The 24201-nt window shown below is 33.2% G+C and overlaps 2 protein-coding genes across 3 annotated transcripts in view; one reads left to right on the top strand and one right to left on the bottom strand.

The window, feature by feature from the left end:
- The first annotated feature begins 220 nt into the window (after positions 1 to 220).
- Positions 221 to 14983, top strand: LOC130892387 (methyl farnesoate epoxidase). Its single transcript, XM_057797790.1, has 6 exons — positions 221 to 239; positions 3405 to 3722; positions 6497 to 7009; positions 7492 to 7696; positions 12778 to 12895; positions 14660 to 14983. Exons 1-6 carry the CDS (start codon positions 221 to 223, stop codon positions 14981 to 14983), a joined length of 1497 nt encoding a protein of 498 aa, XP_057653773.1.
- Positions 14984 to 18739: 3756 nt separating this feature from the next.
- The window catches only part of LOC130892243 (alpha-1,3-mannosyl-glycoprotein 4-beta-N-acetylglucosaminyltransferase B), a 65182-nt gene continuing 59720 nt past the window's right edge, over positions 18740 to 24201 (bottom strand). For both annotated transcript variants that reach the window (XM_057797505.1, XM_057797504.1), the window contains one exon: positions 18740 to 23681. In XM_057797505.1, coding sequence (XP_057653488.1) covers positions 23649 to 23681 — 33 coding nt within the window. In that variant the 3' untranslated portion in view covers positions 18740 to 23648. The remainder of the gene's footprint in view (positions 23682 to 24201) is intronic.

Genomic DNA, 24201 nt, shown 5'->3' with positions numbered 1-24201 from the left:
TTACCTTTCTTAATACATGAATAAATGTAAAGTGTGACATAATAAATTCTACCTATATATATATACCATTATATGTTTATTACATAAATTTCATATAAACTAGTAGATTCAATTCAGTTACTTTCACTACATTCATGACATCAATATATTAGCAGAAATAAAATAATACTTTCACTATGAAATGATATTATTTTGTATATGTTTAGACGTAAAAGAAGAGATGTATACAAGTGTGAGCAGTGCAAAATTTCTGTTGTTTATAGTATAATGGATTAATCAATTTTTAGATTTCATAGATGAAATCATACCTACTCCAGCTTAGACTGAAAATTTCTCAAACTTCCTTCATTCTCAATAGTTTTGTGTATAGTTCAGGCTACCAAGTTTTCACCTCCGATTTCGATGAACCTGTATCGATTTTAATAAAATTTTGACAATAAACCGTAAAAAGCAAAATCACGCCGATGCGTGCTTTTGCCCCAACTAGGGGGTGAAAATTTTTATGTTGAAAATAACCGCGGAAATTGATAGAGGACCAAATTTTATGCAAAAAAATTCTCAGCATTTTTTTTTGAAAAATCAATAGGTTTTTAGTTATGCGCAACTGAAAACTTGAATTTTTGTTGAAAAAAACGTTTTTCGTAGATTTTTTATGAATAACTCAAATACTTTTAATTTTATAAAAAAAAATGGGAAACACAAAAATGAAGCTTGTTAAAAAACAAAGAGATTGATCTTCTTAAATTTACTTTAGGCCAAATCAAACAGAATTATGATTTACTGAAGATTGAATATTTTTATTGAACGATAATTTTTAACGTCGAGTAATGGAAAAACCGTCAACTTTAGGAAAAATAAGTCTTTTTTAAAGTACTTTTAAAAATTTTTGAAATGAGAATTAGTAAAGATCTCTAGCATAAAAACTAAGAACTTCTAAAATAACTAAGATATGAACTTACAAATCGTACCCTAATGTATGACTGATACCATCTTCTTACCCTTTAAACGTCGCCCTTTACGACGTTTATAAAGTTATAGGTTATAAAATTCCCTATCAACCTACGTTTTGAGCAGCTAATCTGATTGAAAATTAACGGAGAAATGGCCACTAAATACACTTTTTTTAATTTTGGAGCAGGTAGATTTTGAAGTACAAGTGAAAGCATGCATCTGAGATACACCAGACAAAACATCGTGCAGGGGTTGAACATTTAAAATATATAATATGTATTAAAGTTAAAAGAGATAAAAAATGCCAATTTCAAATGATTGAATCAAATTTTTTTTCAATTTTTCCAAAATTGGAGGATAAAGTATAGCGGTTGAAAATTATAAATAGAAAATAATTAAAACAAAATATTTAAAAAGATGTCTATTAGAAATGAATAAATCGTAAAAAAATTAATACATCTATATATTTTGTTTTTTTTCCATTTTTTCGAAATGAAGGATGTTTTATAAGGCTTGAACATCTGGGATGCAAAATATTTGAGTTAAACACAAACGAAAAGAGTCATTTTAATAAAATTGAATTACCACAAATTAAATGAATAATATTTTTTTGAGGTAGTATTAACCGGAGGTGCTTTATAAGGGATTAAATACATCAAGTAGGTTTGAAAAATAATAAATTATATATTGAAGCATTGAAAAACTTTTATTCAAACCTTAAAAACATTTTTCTACTCATTAAATGCTTTATAATTTTATTAATTTTTTGTAATAAGGGGTAAGAGTAATAAGCACATATCGGTATTTTGATTTTGAAGATAAGGGTAAGTCAAACTTGATTAGAAATTTTCATGTAAATCTATGCAGGTTCAAAGGTGATATCTCATTTTTACCTAGGTAGCCTGGACTAATACTTAGCATAAATAGAGCACGGTATTTATTTAAACGTCTAGTATCGAACGGCTTACATAACCCTATCGATTCTTGGTACAGATCTTCTTATTTAAAATATGTAGGTAAATTTAGGCTATATCATTCTTGAACACCCTTATAATCACAAAGGTGATAACCCTTCACTAGGCTACTGTCGTTTTATATAGTGGAGCTGCCATTCTTAAATCATTGAAGACGCACTTCTGCACATCAAATTCCTCTATTAGCTCTTCTTTATATTCAGGTACATGCCTACGATATATACGATTCTATCCAGGTCTGGAGATGGACTCAGTGGAAGGTAGGAAGCTTTTTCGAGTTGCCAAAGTCCGTATCGCTGGACGTTGGCCGTGCATGACATATTTCCTGTCGTCTCGATATTTTGTCCTCTCAACAGTTGTTCTTCTAGTATTAAGAGTTTAACATTTAACACAACATAGACTTCTTTTACGTAGACTGAGATGTGCCAGCATATTCTTTTGCTGATAAACACAAGCAGAACGCTCTAGTTCAGTTTAGCACCCAATGTGCTACCGGCTAGCTTTAGTAGTAACGTGTGTATAACAAAATTTTCTGGGAAAAATTTGCAATTTTGGAACAAACAATCAGTTTTAACAATTCATTGATTTAGTATTTTTTTTCAACATATAGTTACCAAGAAACATAATTTGAATTATACTAGAGTAACTTTTGCTTTTCGCGTTGCATCATATGCTGGAGAATTGTCAATTTCATGAATTTTCGAATATTCATTTTCAACTTCGCAACTTTTCTAATCTATATCGCCCAAAACTCTTTAATAGAACGAGACAATATAATCCCACCTAGAGCAGTATTTGCAAAACTTAAGTGACAGTCAGACGTGGCACATGAACATTGAGTTTGCCTGCAGGCACCCAGCACGTCAATTTATCGGGACTCTTTTCTATTCGAGTTTATTGGGTTTATGCTCTTGTATTTAGTATTGACTCTAGATCCCATCGATGCAACTTTTTTTTGCCCTTGATGTGGGGTGGAAACTTATGTCTTCCTCACGACGAGCGCTGTGCAATACCATCGATGCAACCTATTACACAAAGCACTCGAGCGACATCATGAAATTGGTTAACAATAGTGCACAAGTCCTCAGGTCTATTATTTATCTAATAAAACAAAGTCTACAGCAATAAGGAAGAGCTCTGCAAATACTATTATTTCTCGAAAAATTCACTCGATTCAAAGTTTTCACCACACTTTGCAATTATTGCAAACTTGCATTACTTGGAATCGAGACCATGAAAATGTTAGAGGATAGAAGAGACTGGTGAAAATCCATCTAATTTTCATAGTTCTATTTAAAAAACTGTCTATTGGAATATGTCAAAAACTTCCTTTAAAATTATGTAGTTTTATGCAACGCACGTTGACCGCTAAACTTCCAACATAAAAAATTTACTTGTAAACTTGTTTGCTTATATACTGATAAGATTTGGAATAGACAGTTAGTTTATTTTTTTCAGATATGTTTTTGTTGGTAATAGTTTCCATAATTTTAATTGCCTTACTTGCCTACATGGACACCAGAAAACCTAGAAACTTTCCACCAGGACCTAGATGGTGGCCTATTCTTGGAAGTGCTCCTCAAATAGCAATGCTCCAAAGAGCCACAAAACACTTATTGTTCACTACAGCTTTATTGGCTAAAAAATACGGCCCGATCTTGGGGTTGAAAGTTGGAAGAGAAATATTAGTAGTAATTCACGGTCCAGCTGCTAATAGAGAATTTCTATTATCTGACGATTTATCTGGAAGACCTTTGGGAGAGTTTTTTGAAAAAAGAACATGGGGAAAGAGAAGGGGTGAGTATAAACTATATTTTCAATATAGAGTGAGCTTTCTTACTTTTATAAATATACTCGATGCTGTTGTATGTAAAAGTAACTATTAATATGGTTTCGATTTTGTAGTATAAAATAACTTTTTTTACACAGAATAGTTTTTAATCAATTGAATATCCTTCATTTTGCTCAATGACCTTTTGCCATCTTTCTTTCAGCTTCATTATTCCGCGTTCATAAAATTTCTGGTCCTTATCAACAAAAAACTGAACAAGGTGCGCTTGGGGTCATCGTCATTTGTGCAATTTTGACTATTCATATAATTCTGCAAACTACGGAATAAATGGTGATCAGTTGGTGCCAGATTAGGGTTGTTTGGTGGATGTAGCATCACTTCCCAGCCAAGCTCCAATAGTTTTCCACGAGTTGCCAAAGATGTGTGAAACCTTGCTTTATCATGGTGGAGCACACAACCTTTTCGATTTGACAATTCGGGCCGCTTTTCTTTAATTTCTTTAATATCAGAATTAACCGTTTGGATCTTTAGAAGTAGCTCAAAAAACACAATACTTTTGTAATCCCTCCAAACAGCATGAGCTTTTTTTGTTGTTTTTCAGCTTTCGATGTGTTGGTTCATCATGTTTGCTCCATGATCGTTTTGGAACTAGTTTACTGTACAGGACCCATTTTTCATCAACGGTGATGATTCTTTTCAAAAGATGGTCGGTTTCATTTCATATAAGGTGCATATCGCAAATATTGATTCTTTGTGTTAAATGAATTTCTTTCAATTTGTGAGTTACTCAAATATCAAGCTTTTGAACTAGCCCAAGACATTTTAAGTGTTTTTCAATTGTTGTGTGCGATACATGTAGCTTCTTCGCAACCTCCTAAACAGTTTTATAACGATTCTCCTCAATTATGATTTTGATGATTTGGTCATCATCAACTTCAGTAAGCCGACCACAACGCTGCTCATCTTTGAGGAAAAAATCTCCAGAACGGAACTTTTTATGCCAATTATGACACGTGCGCTCTGTTAAGCAATCAGCACCCCAAACTTCACATATTTCTTTGTGAGCCGCAGCAGCTTTTTTCCTTTACGGAAACAAAAAAGTAAAATATGCCGAAAATATTCGTTTCTGCACTTAATTTAAAATTAACCCACAACTAATAGCTTTAATAAGAATCACGCACTACTTGCTTCAAAAGTTACGTCAATGTGACCAGTATCACGTGACAAACGGCAAAGTATAACAGAAAGGTTCTGCTCAATATCTTATTCTTATTCTCGAATATATGCATTATTTTGATATTGTTTGAGCAATCATGAACCCACAGCTATGAGCTATTGGTCTATGAAGGTTTTCAAAACTTGTTCCAATTTGATCCATATTTCTGGTATAATGATATAGATACGTAGAAAAACAGCAGCCAAATTCCATAATAAAATATCAGGAGAAAGACGGAAGGTATATTAAGAAAACGACCAAGTAGTGAATTTTAAAGAAAAAGTTGCATTTATAAAAATAATTATCATGATAGAAGCATCAAAATTGGTATGTTGGACAATGATGCCAAAAGAAAATTTTAAAGATTGGAAGCTCCTCGAAATTCGCCATAGGAGGGGCAAGGAGTCGATTTTTGAAGTTCCACCCCCCGTGAAAAAGTGGGGTGAGCATTTTTGATCCTTTTGACAACTTTGCAGGGGTGCGGGGAAAACAAATTTGGGAATAAAATTTGAATTTTTTCTAGTAAAAAAAACTTAACTTCTTTCTTTCGAATTTTGATCTATTTTTTCTTATACTTTTTTAATTGGTGGGGAGATACGAACGTTTATTCAAATTTATTCCCCTCCCTTTCAGAAAATTGATCTCTGCGTCCATCCCCAAGTTTAAAAGCTTCACACTTACAAGCTTGAGACATTGCATTAGATTGAAATAAATTATCTGACTATAAATAAGATGTATGTAGGTAATATTTTTCGTGTAAATACCGAAGAAACATGACTTATCATGGGGTTTAGGAGTTTCCCCTCCCTTCTCCCATCATTCCTCTCTTTGTGCAATTCGCCATGCAAATTGTAGCAATTTCGGTTGTATATAAAAAATAAAGTATGTTTCAAAAATTATATTCGTATACTTAAAATGAATTATTGTTTTAAAAACAGGTTATTACGATAAAAATTGTGAAATCGATCCCAATACTGAAGATTCGTCGAATATGCACTGTAAAAAACAAAAATTGTGGCTCCTTAAATGCTAAACAAAATGTAGTGAAATGCTCAATAACGAATAGGCTCATTGTTCAAGGTCTCTAGTCATCATATCTACTGTTTGTAATGCTTTAAAATTCCTCACATTTTGTAGAGAGAATCCTCGAAACGAGGCAACTTGCGGTACCTCCTATTTCCCCCCACCCCTCGACATATCGAACTCATATATATGTTCAAATGTCATATTTGACCTCTACTACTCGAATATCGTATTGAACATTCCATCCTGAAAAATATATTCGGTCTATTGAGAAAAACCGCAATTTTGACATATTTTTCACAAAACACGGAAAATAGGTGAATTTTCAAGTCTTCACAAATTTCAATCTTTTTGCCGATAAAGTTGTTAAAAAACTGTTGAATAAATTGTATTCTATTCTAACTTTCATGTTTACTTGATATACCAAATTATGAAATAATGTTCGGCATTAAAGTTGCATAAAACCATTCTTTAAATAACTTTTAACAAAAATTATATTTTTGACTCATTTCTTGTTGAACTGATGTTACCATTTTTCAGGAATTTTAATGGTGGACGAACTGTTTTGGCAAGAGCAAAGAAGATTCTTTTTAAAACAATTACGTGAATTCGGTTTCGGCACTAGAACTATGTCTATCCTGGTAGAAGAAGAAGCACAAGAGCTGGTGAATTATATTTACAGGACAATCACCCACAATGATTCAGTGGTTTTCGATATACACAATTTATTTAATCTGCATATTCTCAACTGTTTATGGAGAATGTTAGCAGGTCTTAGGTACGATGCCGAAGATAAACAAATGAGGGAATTACAAGCTGTTTTAAACGAATTATTTCAAGCTCTTTCTATGGTAGGAACGACTTTCAGCCAATTTCCACTATTAAAATATCTAGCACCGGACAAATCCGGTTATAACGTATACGTCAGAAGCCATGAAAGAATATGGGCTTTTATACGAAAAGAAATAGCCCATCACAAGAAAACACTCGTACCAGATTCTCCAAGGGATGTTATGGATGTGTTTTTGAACGTACTTCAATCATCGGATAAAGGTAGAAAACTCTTCCTTCTGTCTCCTTCAATCAATATCCTGAGATTCAATCCATCTTGACTATAATAAGATTAAATTTTGTTAGTATTTTCTGCCTTACGTTTTCCTCATTAGCAGTTTGATGCTTGTCTTTTGACAATTCTCCCTTCAATTTTCTCAGTTGCACCTCATTAGAAGTCTGTACTATCTTCCTTTTTACAATTGTTTGTTGTGTTGTTATCGTTATTATTTCCGTCCCATTCTAGCTATCATTCTTACAGTTCATCTCCATCATATTTATTTTATCTTGTTCTCTGTGAAATATGCAATTTCTACTTTCACTTTAACAGTTTGTTTCAGTATCTAACTATATATCCCTACTTAATATCTGTTGTTTATCTATTAATCGAAATTTAACTTTCAATATCCAGATGAATTGGATGTTAGGAATATTTCGGTAAACTTTCCAGATTACTACTACCAATATGATATTTTGTGTTTTAGAAAACATTGGGAACAGCTTTTCCGAAGAGCAGCTCCTAGCAATTTGTATGGATATGTTCATGGCTGGATCTGAAACCACAAGTAACACCCTGAGTTTCTCTTTTCTGTATTTAATTTTATACCCAGATGTTCAGAAAAAGGCTCAGGAAGAAATAGATCGGGTTATTGGTAAAGACAGGAATCCATCATTAGATGACAGACCAAAGTACGTAAGCTGAAAATTTGTTAAGATAGAGGATAAGAGGATAAACCCATAATCGAATAAGTCGAGATTCCGGTGGATATTGTTCTTGAACTTCTGTTAGTCCAAGAGCCACCAATCCTGAAAGCTCCGTGATCACGGATTCTAATATTTTTAATAAAAAATAAAAAAGTTTACGTTTAGACGAACAAGATTTGCTTGGTCGGCGTGGATTTGATTGGTCGGAAATATTTTAATTAAATTATTTATTATTAAATTTCCATAATTTTTTTCCGTCATCACGTATTTTGATCAATCTTATATAGAATTTTGTATGAAATATTATGTTCAATAAGAAAAAATTCTGCCGACCAATGATTTTTAGCCGGAAAGGTCATGCATACCTATTTGAATGGTGTGACAAGGGGTAAAATTTATCTATTACCACGGAAACCTTTTTTTTTCAATTCACGCGTTTTAATGACACATTTATAATTATCTTGGTATGCGTGTTTACAGATTGCCGAAAGTATCGCGCATACCAAATTTTATTGTGTGAGTGAGGATTATACTGTTATAGATTACACATATACATTACACTCTTTTATAGTCTTTCTTCTACCTCTGGTCTTTTCCTTAAGTTTTTAACTATTTATTATACTAATTAATATGGAAAGAGGAAATACAGGAAAATTTTTATTTGGGTTGATTATATACCAAATGAAGGTTTATACAAAATATATATTCAATTCAAGTTTATTAATCAATAATCATCTACATCATTATCATTTCTATCTTCTTCTGATTCTTCGCTTTCTTCCTCATTCTTTTGGCAACTTAATATTTTCTCAACCTTTAACGGTGCCGATGGGCCAATGTACCACAATGGTTCGAGTCTACTGGATTCGTTTACCTGCCATCCACATTCTGTTGGATCATATAACATACAAATAGGTTCAGTAGCATTTTGCCACATTGCGTTTACAAAAATGGTGCGTAATATTTTTTGCGTTAAAGTTTCCCAACATGGTGGAATATTATTGGAATTGAAATTTATCATACCTTTGTAAAATTTTTCTTTGTCGGTAGTACTTGCAAAAAATTTTAATAATAATTCAAATCTTGCAACATTAACATCATTATTTTTCACGTTATACATTTAATTTGTGAATCTTTGGACTAAATCTGTCTTTTCTTTATCATTTATGTCTTCCGGATTTGTCAAATGCTCGAACATGTTCTGATATTCTTCATTCTCTAAGAGGAGGTTTTAGGCTTTAATTTTGCCTTTACGAACAAAAGCTACTGTATAATCTTATCTTCAAATGTTAAAAAAACTTTTTTGTCTTTAATAATTGAGCTACATGTAGTGTCCGTCCAATGATTATGTAAAAAGGCAACTATTGCGTCTTTGAATTTTGGATTACTAAGACTTTTATTAAAATCTGTAGGTCTGCTTTGTAATGGCCCCGTGATAGCAAATGGTATTTCGTCTTCTTTACGAGTTGATCTTTCTGAATCTTTGATGGATAGTGATAGATATCTATCAAAAATCAAGTGGATTTCTAAAGCAGTGGTGTTACATATTTTTTTCAAAATAAATTCTGTAATTTTGCCAAACGCTTGGGTTACAGCCGGTCCTAAATTATGTAATAAATGGAAACCGTCGATAATTTCAACTTCTGTATGCCTTGGAACTGAAGTTTCTATTTCTATTCTATTTTACCCCTTATCACACCATTCAAATAGGTATGCGTGACCTTTCCGGCTGAAAATCATTGGTCGGCAGGATTTTTTCTTGTTGAACATAATATTTCACACAAAATTCTATACAGTAAAAGCTCTTTATTTTCGCGGGGTATATGTTCCAAAAATAAGTCGCGAATACAGAAACCGTAAATACGGAATGGTAATTTGTATGGGGTACGTTCCTAGGTGTCAAAATGAATAAATATATACATAAAAAACAAATATATAAAAAATTCAATTTAATTTAATTTTTTGAACATTTTGAATAATTATCTTTAGGCTTAGGCAACGGTTTGAAGAATTTTGTAATTTTCTCTTCCTTGGCTCCTTCAATTCGGACTGATACGGAGCAGTCACATTAGCAATTTGGTTACAGTCAAATCTTCATCTTGCGATTCAAGCAATTCCTGAATGTCACTTGATTTGTTTGCAATCATAGTTTGAACTTGCACAGATTATTCATCATTTTCCGGAGTCAGAGCAGGCCACAGTTTTTTCCAGTATGACTTCAATGTGTGAGACTTCAGTTCTTTCCAATGATTCTTTATGTTTACGATGCATTTTGCAATGTCAAATTTCTTCCAGCATTCCATAACATTCATATCAGGATTACATTCCATATTATCCAATATGATTCTGAAGGTTCGTCTAATGTAATAGAGCTTGAAGGCCTGAATTATTCCTTGGTCCATAGGTTGCAGCAAAGCCGTCGTGTTGGGAGGTAGAAATGACACTTTTATATTTGGATGCATAGTTTCAAGTTCGCGAGGATGACCTGGTGCATTGTCCAAAAGTAGAAGTGCTTTAAAGTCTAAATTCTGTTTTTTTAAATTTCAAGTTTCAACTTCAAAAACAAAACAATTCCGGAACCAGTCACAAAAAATAGCGCTTGTAACCCATGCTTTCTTATTAGCACGCCAAAACACTGGCAGTTTGTCCTTGTTTTGATTTTTTAAAGCCCGAGGATTAAACGATCTCTAAAGCATCAATGGCTTAACAACATAATCTCCAGATGCATTCGAACATAGCAGCAGTGTAACTCTATCCTTTGCTGCCTTAAATCCAGGAGCAGACTTTTCGCTTTTAGAAATGAATGTTTTGTTTGGCATTCTCTTCCAAAACAGTGCAGTTTCGTTTGCATTAAATTCTTGCTCAGGTTTGTATCCTCCATCAGTTACTAGGTTTGCAAATTCTTCTGGATATCGCTCTGCTCAGCAAAGCGACTTTTACCATAGAACGGAACAGCAACATTTAAAATATATATATGTACTTCATCATTGAATAATAAGGTTGCTTTTATTCTGTTTATTTACATTCTAAAAATCACCGATCGCGGCGAAGGCGACTTATGTCAAAGTCGTCGGCAAGTTTTTATTTTATCTATTTTACTTTTTTTATTAGTCCATTTGACGGCATTTACAAAGGATATTGGGTTGGATATCTATTAGAATCCTTTTATTATTATATATGTACTTATTAGATCCGCGAATATAGAAATTTTTAGCCGCGAATATAGAAATTGGATTACATTTTTTTACTCCGCGAATAGTGAACACGCGAATGAAGAAAGCGCGAATAAGCAACTTTTACTGTATAAGATTGATAAAAATCCGTGATGACGGAAAAAAATTATGGAAATTTGATAATAAGTAATTTAATTAAAATATTTCCGGCCAATCAAATCCACGGTAACCAAGCAAATCATGTTCGTCTAAACGTTAAATTTTTTTATTAAAAAAAATGTTTTATTAAAAATATTAAAATCCGTGAACACGGAGCTTTCAGGATTGGTGGCTCCTCGCCTATGTAGGTTGTAGTGTTTGGAAAAGACGAATCTTGTTAGCTGATTCTACGGGTTCACAATTTTCCAAATAAAGTATATGTATATCACTTAGATCTTTAAGAGAGGTCCAAGTTTCTGTGAAGCTGCCTTAACTAATCCAGCCAAGCCACTATGCCAGGACATATTCCTCTTAGCCTCAACATCTAACAAAGCGAATTTGCGGTGATGGTGATATTTTATGTAGAGATAGGACCAAATCCTGAACTGCAGTGCCTCCCTTCTTTGTAAAAACAGCAGCCTGGATCTTTGCTGCATTTAACTCAATCAGATCGCTTGCACTCCACTTCAAAATGTTTCCAAGATTACAATTGATGGTGATATGGAGTCGGTGACAAGATGCATTTCTGAGGAATACCACCGTTGACCTCAAACCTTTCTGATGTGTGTCCGTTGATAGCTACCCAGATGGATCGGTCTTTGAGAAAGCTACTAAGCCAGTCGACAAATCGTACAATGTTAATTTATTTAGGAGATTGGTACACCAAACTCTTTCAAAAGTGTTCAATTCCAGTGCGATTGCTTTGGATTCCCCATATTTCTCTATAGCTCCAATCCATACGTTGGTGTCATAAGTCTCTTTCACTATCCATTCGATAGAAAACGAAGTACATGGATGGGAGTGAGAGTTGAAAGGGATATCAAGGGTGTGAGATGCTATAATCCTCATTACTTCGATTCATAAGCACGTTCAAGCAGCTATTATATCTAGTAAGGTTTATCGGCATCTCCTGTTTCCCGTGAATCGACAATCTACAATTACAATACAACAATACACAATATTGTGACATAATAAAAAGTCTAGAATATGGGATGACTTTAATTGCCAAAGATCTTCGTCTTCTATTCCATACGCACCCAGGTGTAGTTCATTAGTGTTTAACACTTCGAGAGAATGTGGATAGAGGTTGCGTCCTCTGTGCACGCCGCATTATCTAATAAGTCCTCTGGTGCAAATCTATTGTTGAGGTTGCGCAGATACCATCGGCAACCTGCCCGTCGACGCCTCTAAGGTTCATCTCTGATTCCTGGTTGTTCAGGTTCCGGCAAGTTTTTCTCATTTTTTGTAGAAGAGAGGGATCCCTCTTCTCCCTTATTCGTGAGGTATTCTCACTTGAATGGTGGAGAGTTACTCTATTTTTGCCGCGTGTTTCTGCTTTTATTTTTTTCTCTCTCCATGGTTGTTCCCACGAGTAGCCAGGGAAAGATTTGTCCATGCATGCTGGAGTAAGGTCGGGATACAATGGGGTGCGACCCGGTGCCTCAGGGGAATCGTTCGAGACAATATTCACCATGCTGCCATTCATCCGTCGCTACGATGTTTTCCAACTTGAATTCGGGAGATTTTATTCTAATTTAAGTTTTTTACTTATTCACAGAAGATCAGAAGTCGTTTGATTGCATCAATAACTTCAAAGAAACACTTTTGGAATATATACTGTTGGTTACTTTGTATAGTTTGTTCATTAAATTAAAATAAGATACTCAAACCTCTAAAGCTTTTTACTATTTTTAGCATGCCATATGTTGAATGTATAGCTTTAGAATCCCTTCGAATGTTTGGAGGAAGAGCATTCACTGTACCCCATCGAGCTCTTCGAGATACTTACTTATGTGGGTATAGGATACCTAAGGTATGTTCATTATTAGTTTCACAGTTTTACATGTTCTCAATGCTTCAGAACAATTTTGTGCCATTATTTAAGGGTTAAACAATTTTGAGTTTATACTATTGAACAGGTCTGCTATAGATGCTATTTTTGTGATCTGCCAAATTATGGAAGAGGCTATAAAGCTCAATAAGAAGGTGCTTCAATGATCTCACCGAAGCATTTGATAGGGTACGATTGAGAGATGTAACAACTCTACTGAAGAGAAGGATGATTCATCCCAACACAATAAAAGTAATCGAAGACCTGAACACCGATAATTACACATATATCTGAATGGAAAAAAAACTGACCAGTAAAATACCTGTGACGGCCGGTATCAGACAAGGAGAACGCCTCAGCCCGATATTGTTCAGCATCGTAATGGATGAGATTATAAACGAGGTAAAGCACGCTGGAAGAGAATACCAGATGGGAAACAAAGAAATAAAAATAGTATGTTATGCTGATGACGCAGTGATCATTTCAGTAGACGAAGATAACTTACAAAGGCTACTATATAGGTTTGAACAAACAGCGAGAGCATTCAACATGCAAATATCCCTGAAGAAAACCAAATCTTTTACAGTATCCAGAGAACCGAGAAGATATAAAATGATAAATGCTTATAAATTAACCCCAATCTAAATGTTAAAAATCTGCTTATTCACGTACCCATTGAACCAAAAAATTTTGAACGGAAATTCAATATTAATATATTTTTCTCTTGCCCTATTCGCCGAATTGGAGGAGCTTATCGAAAAATTATCAATAATGAGGAAAGATATAACCTTACCGGCTTTCCGGTACGGCGGCTATTGCTTCTTCAGTATTCACTGTTCGGCGTGTTACAAGATACATCGTAAGAAGGGAACGTGGTCCGGAAGGTAATAATTCGCCACTCCGAAAGACAATTCAGAATGTCATAAAATGATCAAAGTGCCGTTGACGAACAAAATCATTATTTGGTTAAATAATTTCAACTACTTGCAAACGTTGCTAAGGTGTAAGTTTATCCATATTGAACTGTCACGCGAAACTGAACAAAAAGCAACTATCAGCTGTTTTCAAATAAATATTTTCTTTACTGTCATCAGATAAAGCATTATTGCCAACTCTAAGTTGTGAACCTCTGAGAAAGGATGTTTTAGTTTAAAGATAAAAGACTAAAATCGTTTTGGAAGTTTGTGAAGAATGAAGTGAAAGCTCAAACAACAAAGGCGTCATTAATATCAGGATACCTGAGAGATGTAATTTGACGGAATAAATATATGATTACTAGGAGCAAAGTCAGAATATAGAAGACCTGTATGAGACTTCTAAGAACTACTTATGTGCGACGCTGAGATCAATAGCGGGACACACATTATTTGATCACAAGAAAAATTATGAAATAAGGGAGATAAGTGACATCCAGGGTGTAGTGAGATAGGCGAGAAATCGGCGAGGAGAATGGAGAGACCACGTGGACAGAATGTCAAATGACAGGTTGGCAAAGATTGCAAAGGAAGAAGAACCACCAGGATGACCACCTCAAAATGGTCTTTATCATCCCAGCTGCAGCTAGGCAGCCATTGATGCAAGCACAGGACTAAGTCCTAACGTACGATGAAGTAGACTATTAAAATAGAATAGTTTTAGTTCATGAGGAAAGTATAAATCTGATCCAATTTTCTGAAACTTTTACTTATTATTTTTATCAAAATGAGTGTTTTTCTACTCCATGTGCTAACTGAAGTTCTATTTTAGGACGTCTTGGTAATAGCGAATCTCTATGGAAACTTATTAGGAGAAGGATGCGGTTATGACGATCCGGAAGCATTCAGACCTGAACGATTCTTGAAAAATGGGAAAATATTCTTACCAGATAGTTTTATTCCTTTTGGACTGGGAAAACATCGTTGTTTGGGTGAATCATTAGCCAGAGCGAATGTATTCTTATTTATAGCATCACTTTTGCAAAAGTTTGATTTCACCATGGTTCCTGGACAACCACTGACGACAGAATGGGTGGATGGAGTTACACCTGGACCTAAGCCTTTCAAAGCTAGGATAGTACCTCGAAAACATTAATTCTATTAATTGAAAATAAAAAGCTTTACAAGAATAAAAAGATAAGAATTTCTCATGATTTTTACTTCTTTTATTAAATTGATAACAAGTTACACTTCTGTAATGAAATCTTGTAATTTTGTATTATTGATACAATATTTCTCAAACTGATCTAAGAGCCTTCTTGATGAGATAAAAGGGAATATGTCTATGTCTGGACATTCATCAACCAAGCTCCAGCATAAAAAATATAAACTGTGTTTTTCAAAACTCACTAGTCAACTGCAATAATCAATAAAGATATCAATCACGGACTGGATCACGTTTACCCCCTCTAAACTCGGATCATAAACTAATAAACCAACTTTGTTGGTGGTACTGTCAATTTCATTTAAGTAATCTTCGGGTTCGGTTTCAAAATGTTTAGACTCCAGTTCTTCAGGTATACACTGTTAGAGATTCGGAAGATGCTCTGACTTAAGTAGTTCGAAGACTACGGGGAAACGTGGGTTTTGTTGGTGACTCTGTTAAATAGTGTTCAAGCATTCTGCCTCCTCTATGTTATGAATATTTCATCCAAATAAATATGATCGATTTCTAGTGCTTGCTAACAAATAATTTATGAACCTATTTAACCCGAAACTCCAGATTTATACAACTCGATCTTATAGACACATCAAAGACTATATGAAAAATATAAGTAGCAACGAAAGTGTATTGGAGTATTTATTTTCAAATATTATAAAAATGAAACTTCACCTAACACACCTTATCTGAACGATTAGCTAGAGGGTCTTGATTTGTCTTTCAATCTATATACATTTCAAGTCCATAGTGCCCTTTAAATGGTACTGGAATTTCATATATTGTGACATTTATCCTATGGGGTTAAAATTATTCTCATAGTTTTCTACTATTAATCAAGCAATTCGAAAATTGGTGAAGAGTTGTTAACTAGTTTTCTCTCCTCTTGTTCATTCATTATCCTTCTGTTCTCCATATTACTCTGAATTTCTCACGATCTGGTTTGAATAAATCTTACAAGTACATGAAATCAACGAATGCTTTTATCTTGGGTTTCGTTGTTTTTTAATATAATTTATAGACAATTTCTCTTATTCAATTCACTCACCGACTTACACTAGACTACTCCCTATTTATAATAATTAACTATTCACTAATTTATTCAAATTCACCGGTTACTTTTTACTACTTTCATCCCCTCACTATGATCTTCAATTATATAATGACTCTTCAGTTGTAATAATTACAGAAATAAATCAAAAAACAAATAAATATAAAGGTCTTCGCAGAAATTGGTTCTGAAAATATAACATAAACATGTAAACAGACTTTGCGAGAACTCGGTGAGTTCACCAAATTCACCTAACCTAACCGAACCGGATTTTCCATGTCGTGGACAAGTTCGTAAGACTATTTTCCATATCTAGCAGTCACATCAAGCATATATTCAGTGAATATCATATATTTTTGATTTTTCTTTCACCAAAAGGTAAATTAGATTAGGTTAGCGCTGGTAACTTCGACCTAAATTAGTCGTTGTTTCCTTGTAAGCCTAGGGCCCTTGTTATATGCTTTATTTTCCACAATTTAGAAAGTTAGTTAACCACCCAACCACCTGCCTATTTTTTTACAATAATATATATCAAATTCTGCTATTTCTTCAAGACAATCAATACTGTCATCTCTCAGCATTTGACTTTCTCCGTTATACGTATAATGCAATGGTTGTCCGTTGCCATCCCCAATTTCTGGAGTCTTTTACCAATAGTACAATGTCCAGTATTCACTTCAATGATCTTCTGGTTTGTTTTCTCTCCATTGATCCTTAACCAAATCGCTCTGGATATTTGTTAGGCCATATATCAAGATGAATAACAATTCCATCGATAATAGCCCAGTAATTATCTCTTCGTCATCATCTTTTCTCAACTCACTCTTTGCTAACTTATCCACTTTAGACTTTTCTTCCACTTATTATTGAGTTGATGCTTGATACACCATTTATTTAACACCCGCTTTCTCCTCTATTGCGTAAATTTGCACTTGAAAGTTATTACATTCACTTTTTAGCCTACTCTGAATATTCCTTTTCTGTTACCGAGCTATCCATGAAGATTGGGGTTTCTCCCTCATCTTCTTGGGTGTCCTTTTGAAGTTTTTGTGGGTTCTGAGCTTCTGTTTGGAACCGCTCATTCTATTCAGAAAAATTCAGTCCAAAATTAGTTAGCAGCTTGCAACCTGTGTTTTCTTTATTAGGAGAAATTGCTTTTGTTTGAGAAAATAAATGTTTACCGAGGTCACATCAAAAGCATAACGTTTCCTCTACGCTCTGGTTTAGGTTACCCAACTGTAAATATTGCTTCTTCACACGTTGACAGTACAGTCTCAACTGAACTAGAGAATACCTGTTAGCATACCAATTAATGCGTACCATACATATAATTGTTAAAAATAATACTTTTCTGGTTTGTGTTTAATAATATAGGTATTAGTTTTTTTACTTTCTGGCCTACTGTTAAGATATATGAAAATATAAAAAAAAAAAAAAAAAAAAAAAAAAAAAAGAAGAAGTCAGTTAGTGAGAATCATAGAGAATTATCGAGAATTATTCATGATTAAGGTTAAGATGATATATTAATAAGATTTGTATTGTACATGGAGTTGATAAATAAAAAGTGTATAAGAAGAAAGAGTATAAGTTAATTATTTAAAAAACCAACAATAATGAGTCCGGAGGACTCTTGATTAGTAGTTTTTGAGGTATCATTGCCTGTAATTATTTACTTTAGAGAATTTACAAATCAGTGTCTTTACAACCAGACATTAGGACTCATTATGTTTCTCCATTATTTTTATTTCATAATGTTTTAAAACGGACAGCTCATGCAAAAATTCTATCTGCATATCCGTCAGTCTGTCTGTAGAGAGAATGGCGCTTCCGGTTCTAAAAATTTGCGGTTTGATGTTCTGGCTAATAGAGAATGCTCATTAGCTGAAACCTATTTAGCTTCTAAATTAGATTTATTTTTGATCTGCGGGAATAAGAAGAAATCATTGGGGATCCAAGAAGACAAGAAGAACTAACTGTACGGCGAATGACCCATCTGACTGTTTTTGTTTTGATTCGTCTCCTGCGATTGTTTCCTTGATTTTTTCTAACACTTCTGGCGAACGAGTGAAACGACATCTTGTTGTCAATGGTTATTCAGTTTCAAGTCAATAGACATGAATCGTCGCCTTTCATGATCTTACAGACGTCTTTTGAAGCACAGCGATTGAATTTTTTGAGCATTTCGTTGCATCAATCGACACGAGCTTTTTTTGAGCGACTTATTTCCATTTTTTACAAAAAAGAAGAATATGTCAAATAATTATATATATATATATATATATATATATATATATATATATATATATATATATATATATATATATATATATATATATATATATATATATATATATATATATATATATATATATATATATATATATATATATATATATATATATATATATATATATATATATATATATATATATATATATATATATATATATATATATATATATATATATATATATATATATATATATATATATATATATATATATATATATATATATATATATATATATATATATATATATATATATATATATATATATATATATATATATATATATATATATATATATATATATATATATATATATACCCTCGTATATGAAAGGATATGAATTAATATAGTGTACAGTAAATATATTTTATTGAATTTCATAAAAACAATAAATGATATAAAGTTGTAAATAACTGAAAAACAAATATAAAATATTAGTATACAAATAAATAAAAATGCCCATTATAATAAACTAAGAACAATTTTGGATATTTAAATACATTCCTATATGCAATTATACATATATGTTATTAATTTTTTGAAAACAAAAACAAATCCTAGAATTAGTAGAAGCGTAAAAAATTATAATAAACGAGAATCACTACTAGAATGTCAAAAACTGGCAACAATGTAATGATAACATAAATGTTTCCAAGGTGTAATATAGAAAGATTGTATCTTGATTGTAAAATAATATACTTTGGATAATTTCAGCAAAACATACTCGTATTTTGAAAATAATATCTCTTTGAAAATATTCCAATAGTAGTAGGATAACGTAATAATAATAAAATCCTGTATCTGAATAGTTCACATATCACATTTAACGAGTGTTAAGAAAAATTCATTCAATAATATAACTTCGTTGTTTCTCCACTAATAATTGCTTAATAAAGTAACTATTCTATTTTAAAATGCACGCATAAAATGGTCTTATAATACTTTAATTTCTATAAAGTTCTGGTATACCTAAGTCAAGATATTTATTATTCGGAATAAGATGGTGGAGACATATATCCATTATTTGATACATTCCACTAAGTACTCCCGACAAAAACGTTCACGACCACGGTCTTTCCCGTTCCACTTAGTAAGTAAGTAAAATCAAAATATCTTCTACGGTGATAGTAAGTTATTTGGTGCTGCGTCACAAGAATGCTTCAAAACTACTTCTAGTATCCCTTGCCACATCAAATAATGAGGTAGATTCTCATGGATGCAATCTTTGTGCTTTGAGTTTCGAAAATTCCGCTCCTTTCGACCCACCTCTTAACATGGGTAGCGTTAGTTATGATGTCATTAGTGACGTTTTCGCTGCGACCACAATGAGCGTAATTGCGATGTTGAACAACCAAAAGAGAATTTCAGATGTTGTGATCACTTATTAGAATGCACTAATTGTAGACAAGTTGAAGTATGTGAATAATCACGCAACCATCGAAGCACTCAGCTGGAATGTCATATATACTTTAACCCTGCAGTCGACGCATGAAAATGCAACATATTTTCTTTTGTTTCAATACGTTACCGCTCCTCTTTATGGAAAATTCTGTTCTTGAGGTTGATTTTGTCACTATTGTTCAATAGCGTTAGTATTAATTTTCATATTATGTTAGTTAGTTTTATTTTAGTATTAGTTATGATCTATAATGTCTGAAACAATAGGAATGAGGAAGAGCGATCCAAAATTTGAGTAGGTGGTACTAGAATGGTTAAACGAAGTTGAAAATCAGAAAAATTTTTTCTATTGATGAAGCGTACCTAGATAAAAGTATCTAATCACGTTACAGATACTGAGAACCCGTCTTCAGAGTACAGTTCTTATTCAGAGCAAGAACTAGATTCACACGACGGTTTCAAAGTGGCTAAAAATGATACCCCAGTTACATACTCCGTACGATACTATAGTGGGAAACAGGGTACCCTCCTCTGATCTCAAGAACACGTTCCGCCAATATTGTCCTACGATTACCTACAACTGTTTTTAGAAGAAAAAAATAATAGATTCATTAACACGATCTACCAATATCAATAGTGTTAGATGCCAATATACACATCTCAGAGATGATGAGGATGTAGAAGAGCTAATAGGTATTCTATAGCTTGCATAAATTTAAAAATATCAACGCCAAAATATTTTTGACCATTTATGCATCTCGTTTTCTTCTTCTAATGAAATGTATTAGATTTGATAATATTACAACTAGAAATCAATGAAAATAATTTGCTAAATTAACTCCAATAAGAGCCTTATCGAAATGTGTATCCAGAATTTCCAGAAAAATTATCCACCCTCCCAGTATTTGCCATTATATCAGCAACTAGATGCTTTAGTGACAAATGCTATTTTCGCACCAGTTAACACAAAAAATATCTTTAATATAGAAATGTATTGTGCTTAAGAACCCGAGAGAGAGTTAAAAATTAAAGTTGACTGGTGCGAATGTGGTTAAAAGAATGGTGAAACATCTTGAAGGCACGGACAGAAATATTACAACAATGATTTTACAAGCGTTCTATTAAGCATCGAAATCCTAGAAGCAGGGTTAACTATTATAGGTAAGATTCGTAAAAATGACACCCAATTTCCACCAGAATTTGTAACTGGAAAAAGTAGACGAGAAAATAAATCTTATTTAGTTTTTACCATGGTAAGTGCACTTTGATCTCGTATTGCCCAAAAATGAATAAAATTGGCTATGGATGACGATACTGGAGTGCAGTGGAATGTGATTAATAGAAGTGCGATCCATGAGTTATGGGCCTCATATAATAAATAGAATGCGTTCACGTCAGTGACAAGTCTCAATAAGCTTTATATAAAGTTTCAATTTGCTGCTTCGATTGATTGTCATTGTCATGTTCTTTCGATAAAGGCAAGAATGAATAAAGGATGACGTGGTGCAAATTGCCTCGATTTCTGAGCACAGCAGTGTCGAGTGGAGCGATTTTTAGAAACTATACGAGATCCAAGAAAATATAATCCGATTAATTATAAGAGTTATGAAACTATGGTCTTTTAATGATCCGATATCTTAAAAAGATTTCATGGAGTGACATAAGAAAGTAGAGCCCGTGCCAAAAAAGCAAAGGTCGCGAAAAACACCAAAAAAGTTATGACTATATTATTTTGGGATTCCACCCACCATATAGTCCTGATCTGGCCCGGTCCGACTTATTTTTGTTCGAAAAGCTGAAGGCCGAGTTCAGGGCTGAAAGATTTAACAGCTGCATTTTGACTCTAAAGATGCATAATATTTTTGTGTGGCATAGAAGCTTTCGTTAGTCGTTCTGGAAAACTTGTGAAAATAAAGGAAGAATATATTGAAAAATAATGATATTTCTTTCTATGTGACGGGGGAAGTTATGAACTTATGAAACACACTACTTCATCAACTTGATAATGTATAAAAAAATTGGAGGAGAAGGCGTTACATCTAATAAGACCTGTCGGTTCCAAAATTCCTACATATCACCACAAATGAAGCAACGCATAAGATTTTCACTAAAATTCTAAGAGACATAAACAATAGTAACTCAACCACTGGACATTGCTATTATTGTGGAAGTACGAGAACAAAACCATGAAAAAATCTTGCAGTAACTTTAGTCAATGACCTTGTCCAGCTGTCTAGCTAAGCTTTGCTTAAATGATTTTTTCCTGATTCAAATTAATTATATACAAAAACATGTTTCTTAATTTAAAAATTGTTTTTCGAATATGGATAATTACATTTTAAATAAATTTTATACAATGTAGTGTCGTAATAACATTTTTAGATTTAAAAAATTAATGGATTACAATTGTGCTCCCCGCATCTGATGGTGTTAAAAAATCAGACGCGATAACTGTAAAGTTAAAGATCTGGGAATGTCTAGGAAAGGGTAAGCTAACGTACACAAGTAAACAATAGTATAGTAAGGGGAATGTGATAAACAATGAGCTTGCTATTAAGGTGAATAATGCATCAAATTGATGACCTAAACCATTCCCGGAGGCAGAATAATCATTAGAATACAATTCGCTTTTTTACCCCTCAGTTAGTTTTTCGGAAGTAATTCTGTTCACAATTCCATAGCAATTGAAGGTCAAGTTTTGTGTATTCTGTAGTTAGGTTCATTGTATCTTTTTTCTTGCTTAAGTTATCAGACTCACAAACTTTAATTTCACCAATATTCCAAATAGAGTAATTGTTTAACCACCAGAGCCAAAACCTTTTTTCTTAACATTTACTGTATAAATACTAGTATCACCACGTTTATTACCACTTTAATTGTTTTATTTTCAATTAGGTCCGTATGATTATAAATGGCGTAGTAATCAAAATTTTTGTTTTCTTTATATAAATTCGGGTTTAAAACCTCCTACGACCTTGTCCGACGCCTAGCTGCCATTTTTTCCTGTCGCTGCAGTTGTTATCGTTCAGATTTCGTACACCAATTGATTTTCTTATTCCATGCATTCATGATAATCGTGGACCAAATTAACTGCTTCTCCTCAATAAATTATATAATTGTTTGTTCCAGGTTAATTCGCTTTTATATTGTGTAGTTTCTGATTCGATATAACCGTAACGTACTATTTTGTCTTCTTACTGCGTCCATTTCCGTGGCTTCTATTTTTTTTTTGTTATAGTTTTCTTAGTATCCCACGGTATTCTATTTAGTCTGCCGTATCCATTTTCCGTATTCTTCCTTTAGTTGGCGTTTAATGAAGTCATGTATATCTATCGATGGAGAGTGTATAAACAGGTGTCATCGCCGATTTGGATCAGAAACATTTTTTTGAAAGGTCTAGAGACGTTGCGGGTTCGCTGTAATAAATGTATCCAGTTAAGAGGAGAATATGAGAATATTTTGACATTGAAATTTTTTTTGGTTATATAGTAGGTTGAGAATTTTTCAATATATCCCCGCACATGTAACTCGATTGGTTGTCTTTCGGGAAAAAAAATTTATTCCAAAAACATGTTTAAATGAAAATAATCGAATGTTTTATGACAGCTAAATGCAAATATGAAAAAAATATAAACAAAGAAATCCAATAATTTCAAGTATATGAACAAACGTAGTATTCAATTCCAAACATCCTCAGTCGTTTTGAAATCAGTACGTAGTTTCTGGATAAAGTAGCTCACTTTAACATATATATAATCATTTCTTGATAGTTAACTTGTAGTAAAAATATCACAGACGAAGGATTTTGAATCCAAAATTCATCATTGCAAAAATATTGAATATGTTTGAATAGGACTAGTCTGTCACCTCAATCTTGATTCGTCTTGGAGATGAATCTGAAATAAAAAAAAATATTAATAACAATTATTGGGAATGAAACTGGTTTTGAAAATATGTTGGTTTCTACAGGGTGGCTCATTCCTTGTTTAATGCGATACCCTGTATATTTTATGTTGCTAGCTAATGTCAAGAATTAGTATATGTCTACGAGACTGGCAAATGCACACATTTGGCCCTACACCACCTGGTAAATAAGGTTGAGTGCGCTTTACGTAGTTAGGTGGTAAAGATATTCTCCATCTATGTATAGACTTTTGTATCACCACCAGTTAGGAAGGTATGACGTCACGTTGTCGTACTCCTCTCTCGGTTGGCAATTCTGGAGATTCTTTATAGCTCTAACTGTAGCTTCATTGTATTCCTAAATATGGTTTGACAACATCTTGATTGGTTAGAGCTTCTGTAATGCCTTTAGAGCAGTTGTCGCCAAACAGTCGATCGCGGTGAAGCTCAGAGGGTTAGCAGCACTGAGTGACTGGGGGTGCTGCAGCCGATTAGTCATTGCCGGAATTACAC

Source organism: Diorhabda carinulata, chromosome 4 (assembly GCF_026250575.1).
Source record: "Diorhabda carinulata isolate Delta chromosome 4, icDioCari1.1, whole genome shotgun sequence".
Lineage (NCBI taxonomy): Eukaryota > Metazoa > Arthropoda > Insecta > Coleoptera > Chrysomelidae > Diorhabda > Diorhabda carinulata.
This window is presented reverse-complemented; position numbering and strand designations above follow the sequence as displayed.

Bases quoted from the DNA above. Each gene is read 5' to 3' on its own strand.
- LOC130892387 (XM_057797790.1), top strand. The intron at 7,010-7,491 runs GTAGAAAACTCT...TTTGTGTTTTAG, and splicing joins ACTTCAATCATCGGATAAAG to AAAACATTGGGAACAGCTTT. The intron at 7,697-12,777 runs GTACGTAAGCTG...TACTATTTTTAG, and splicing joins TCATTAGATGACAGACCAAA to CATGCCATATGTTGAATGTA.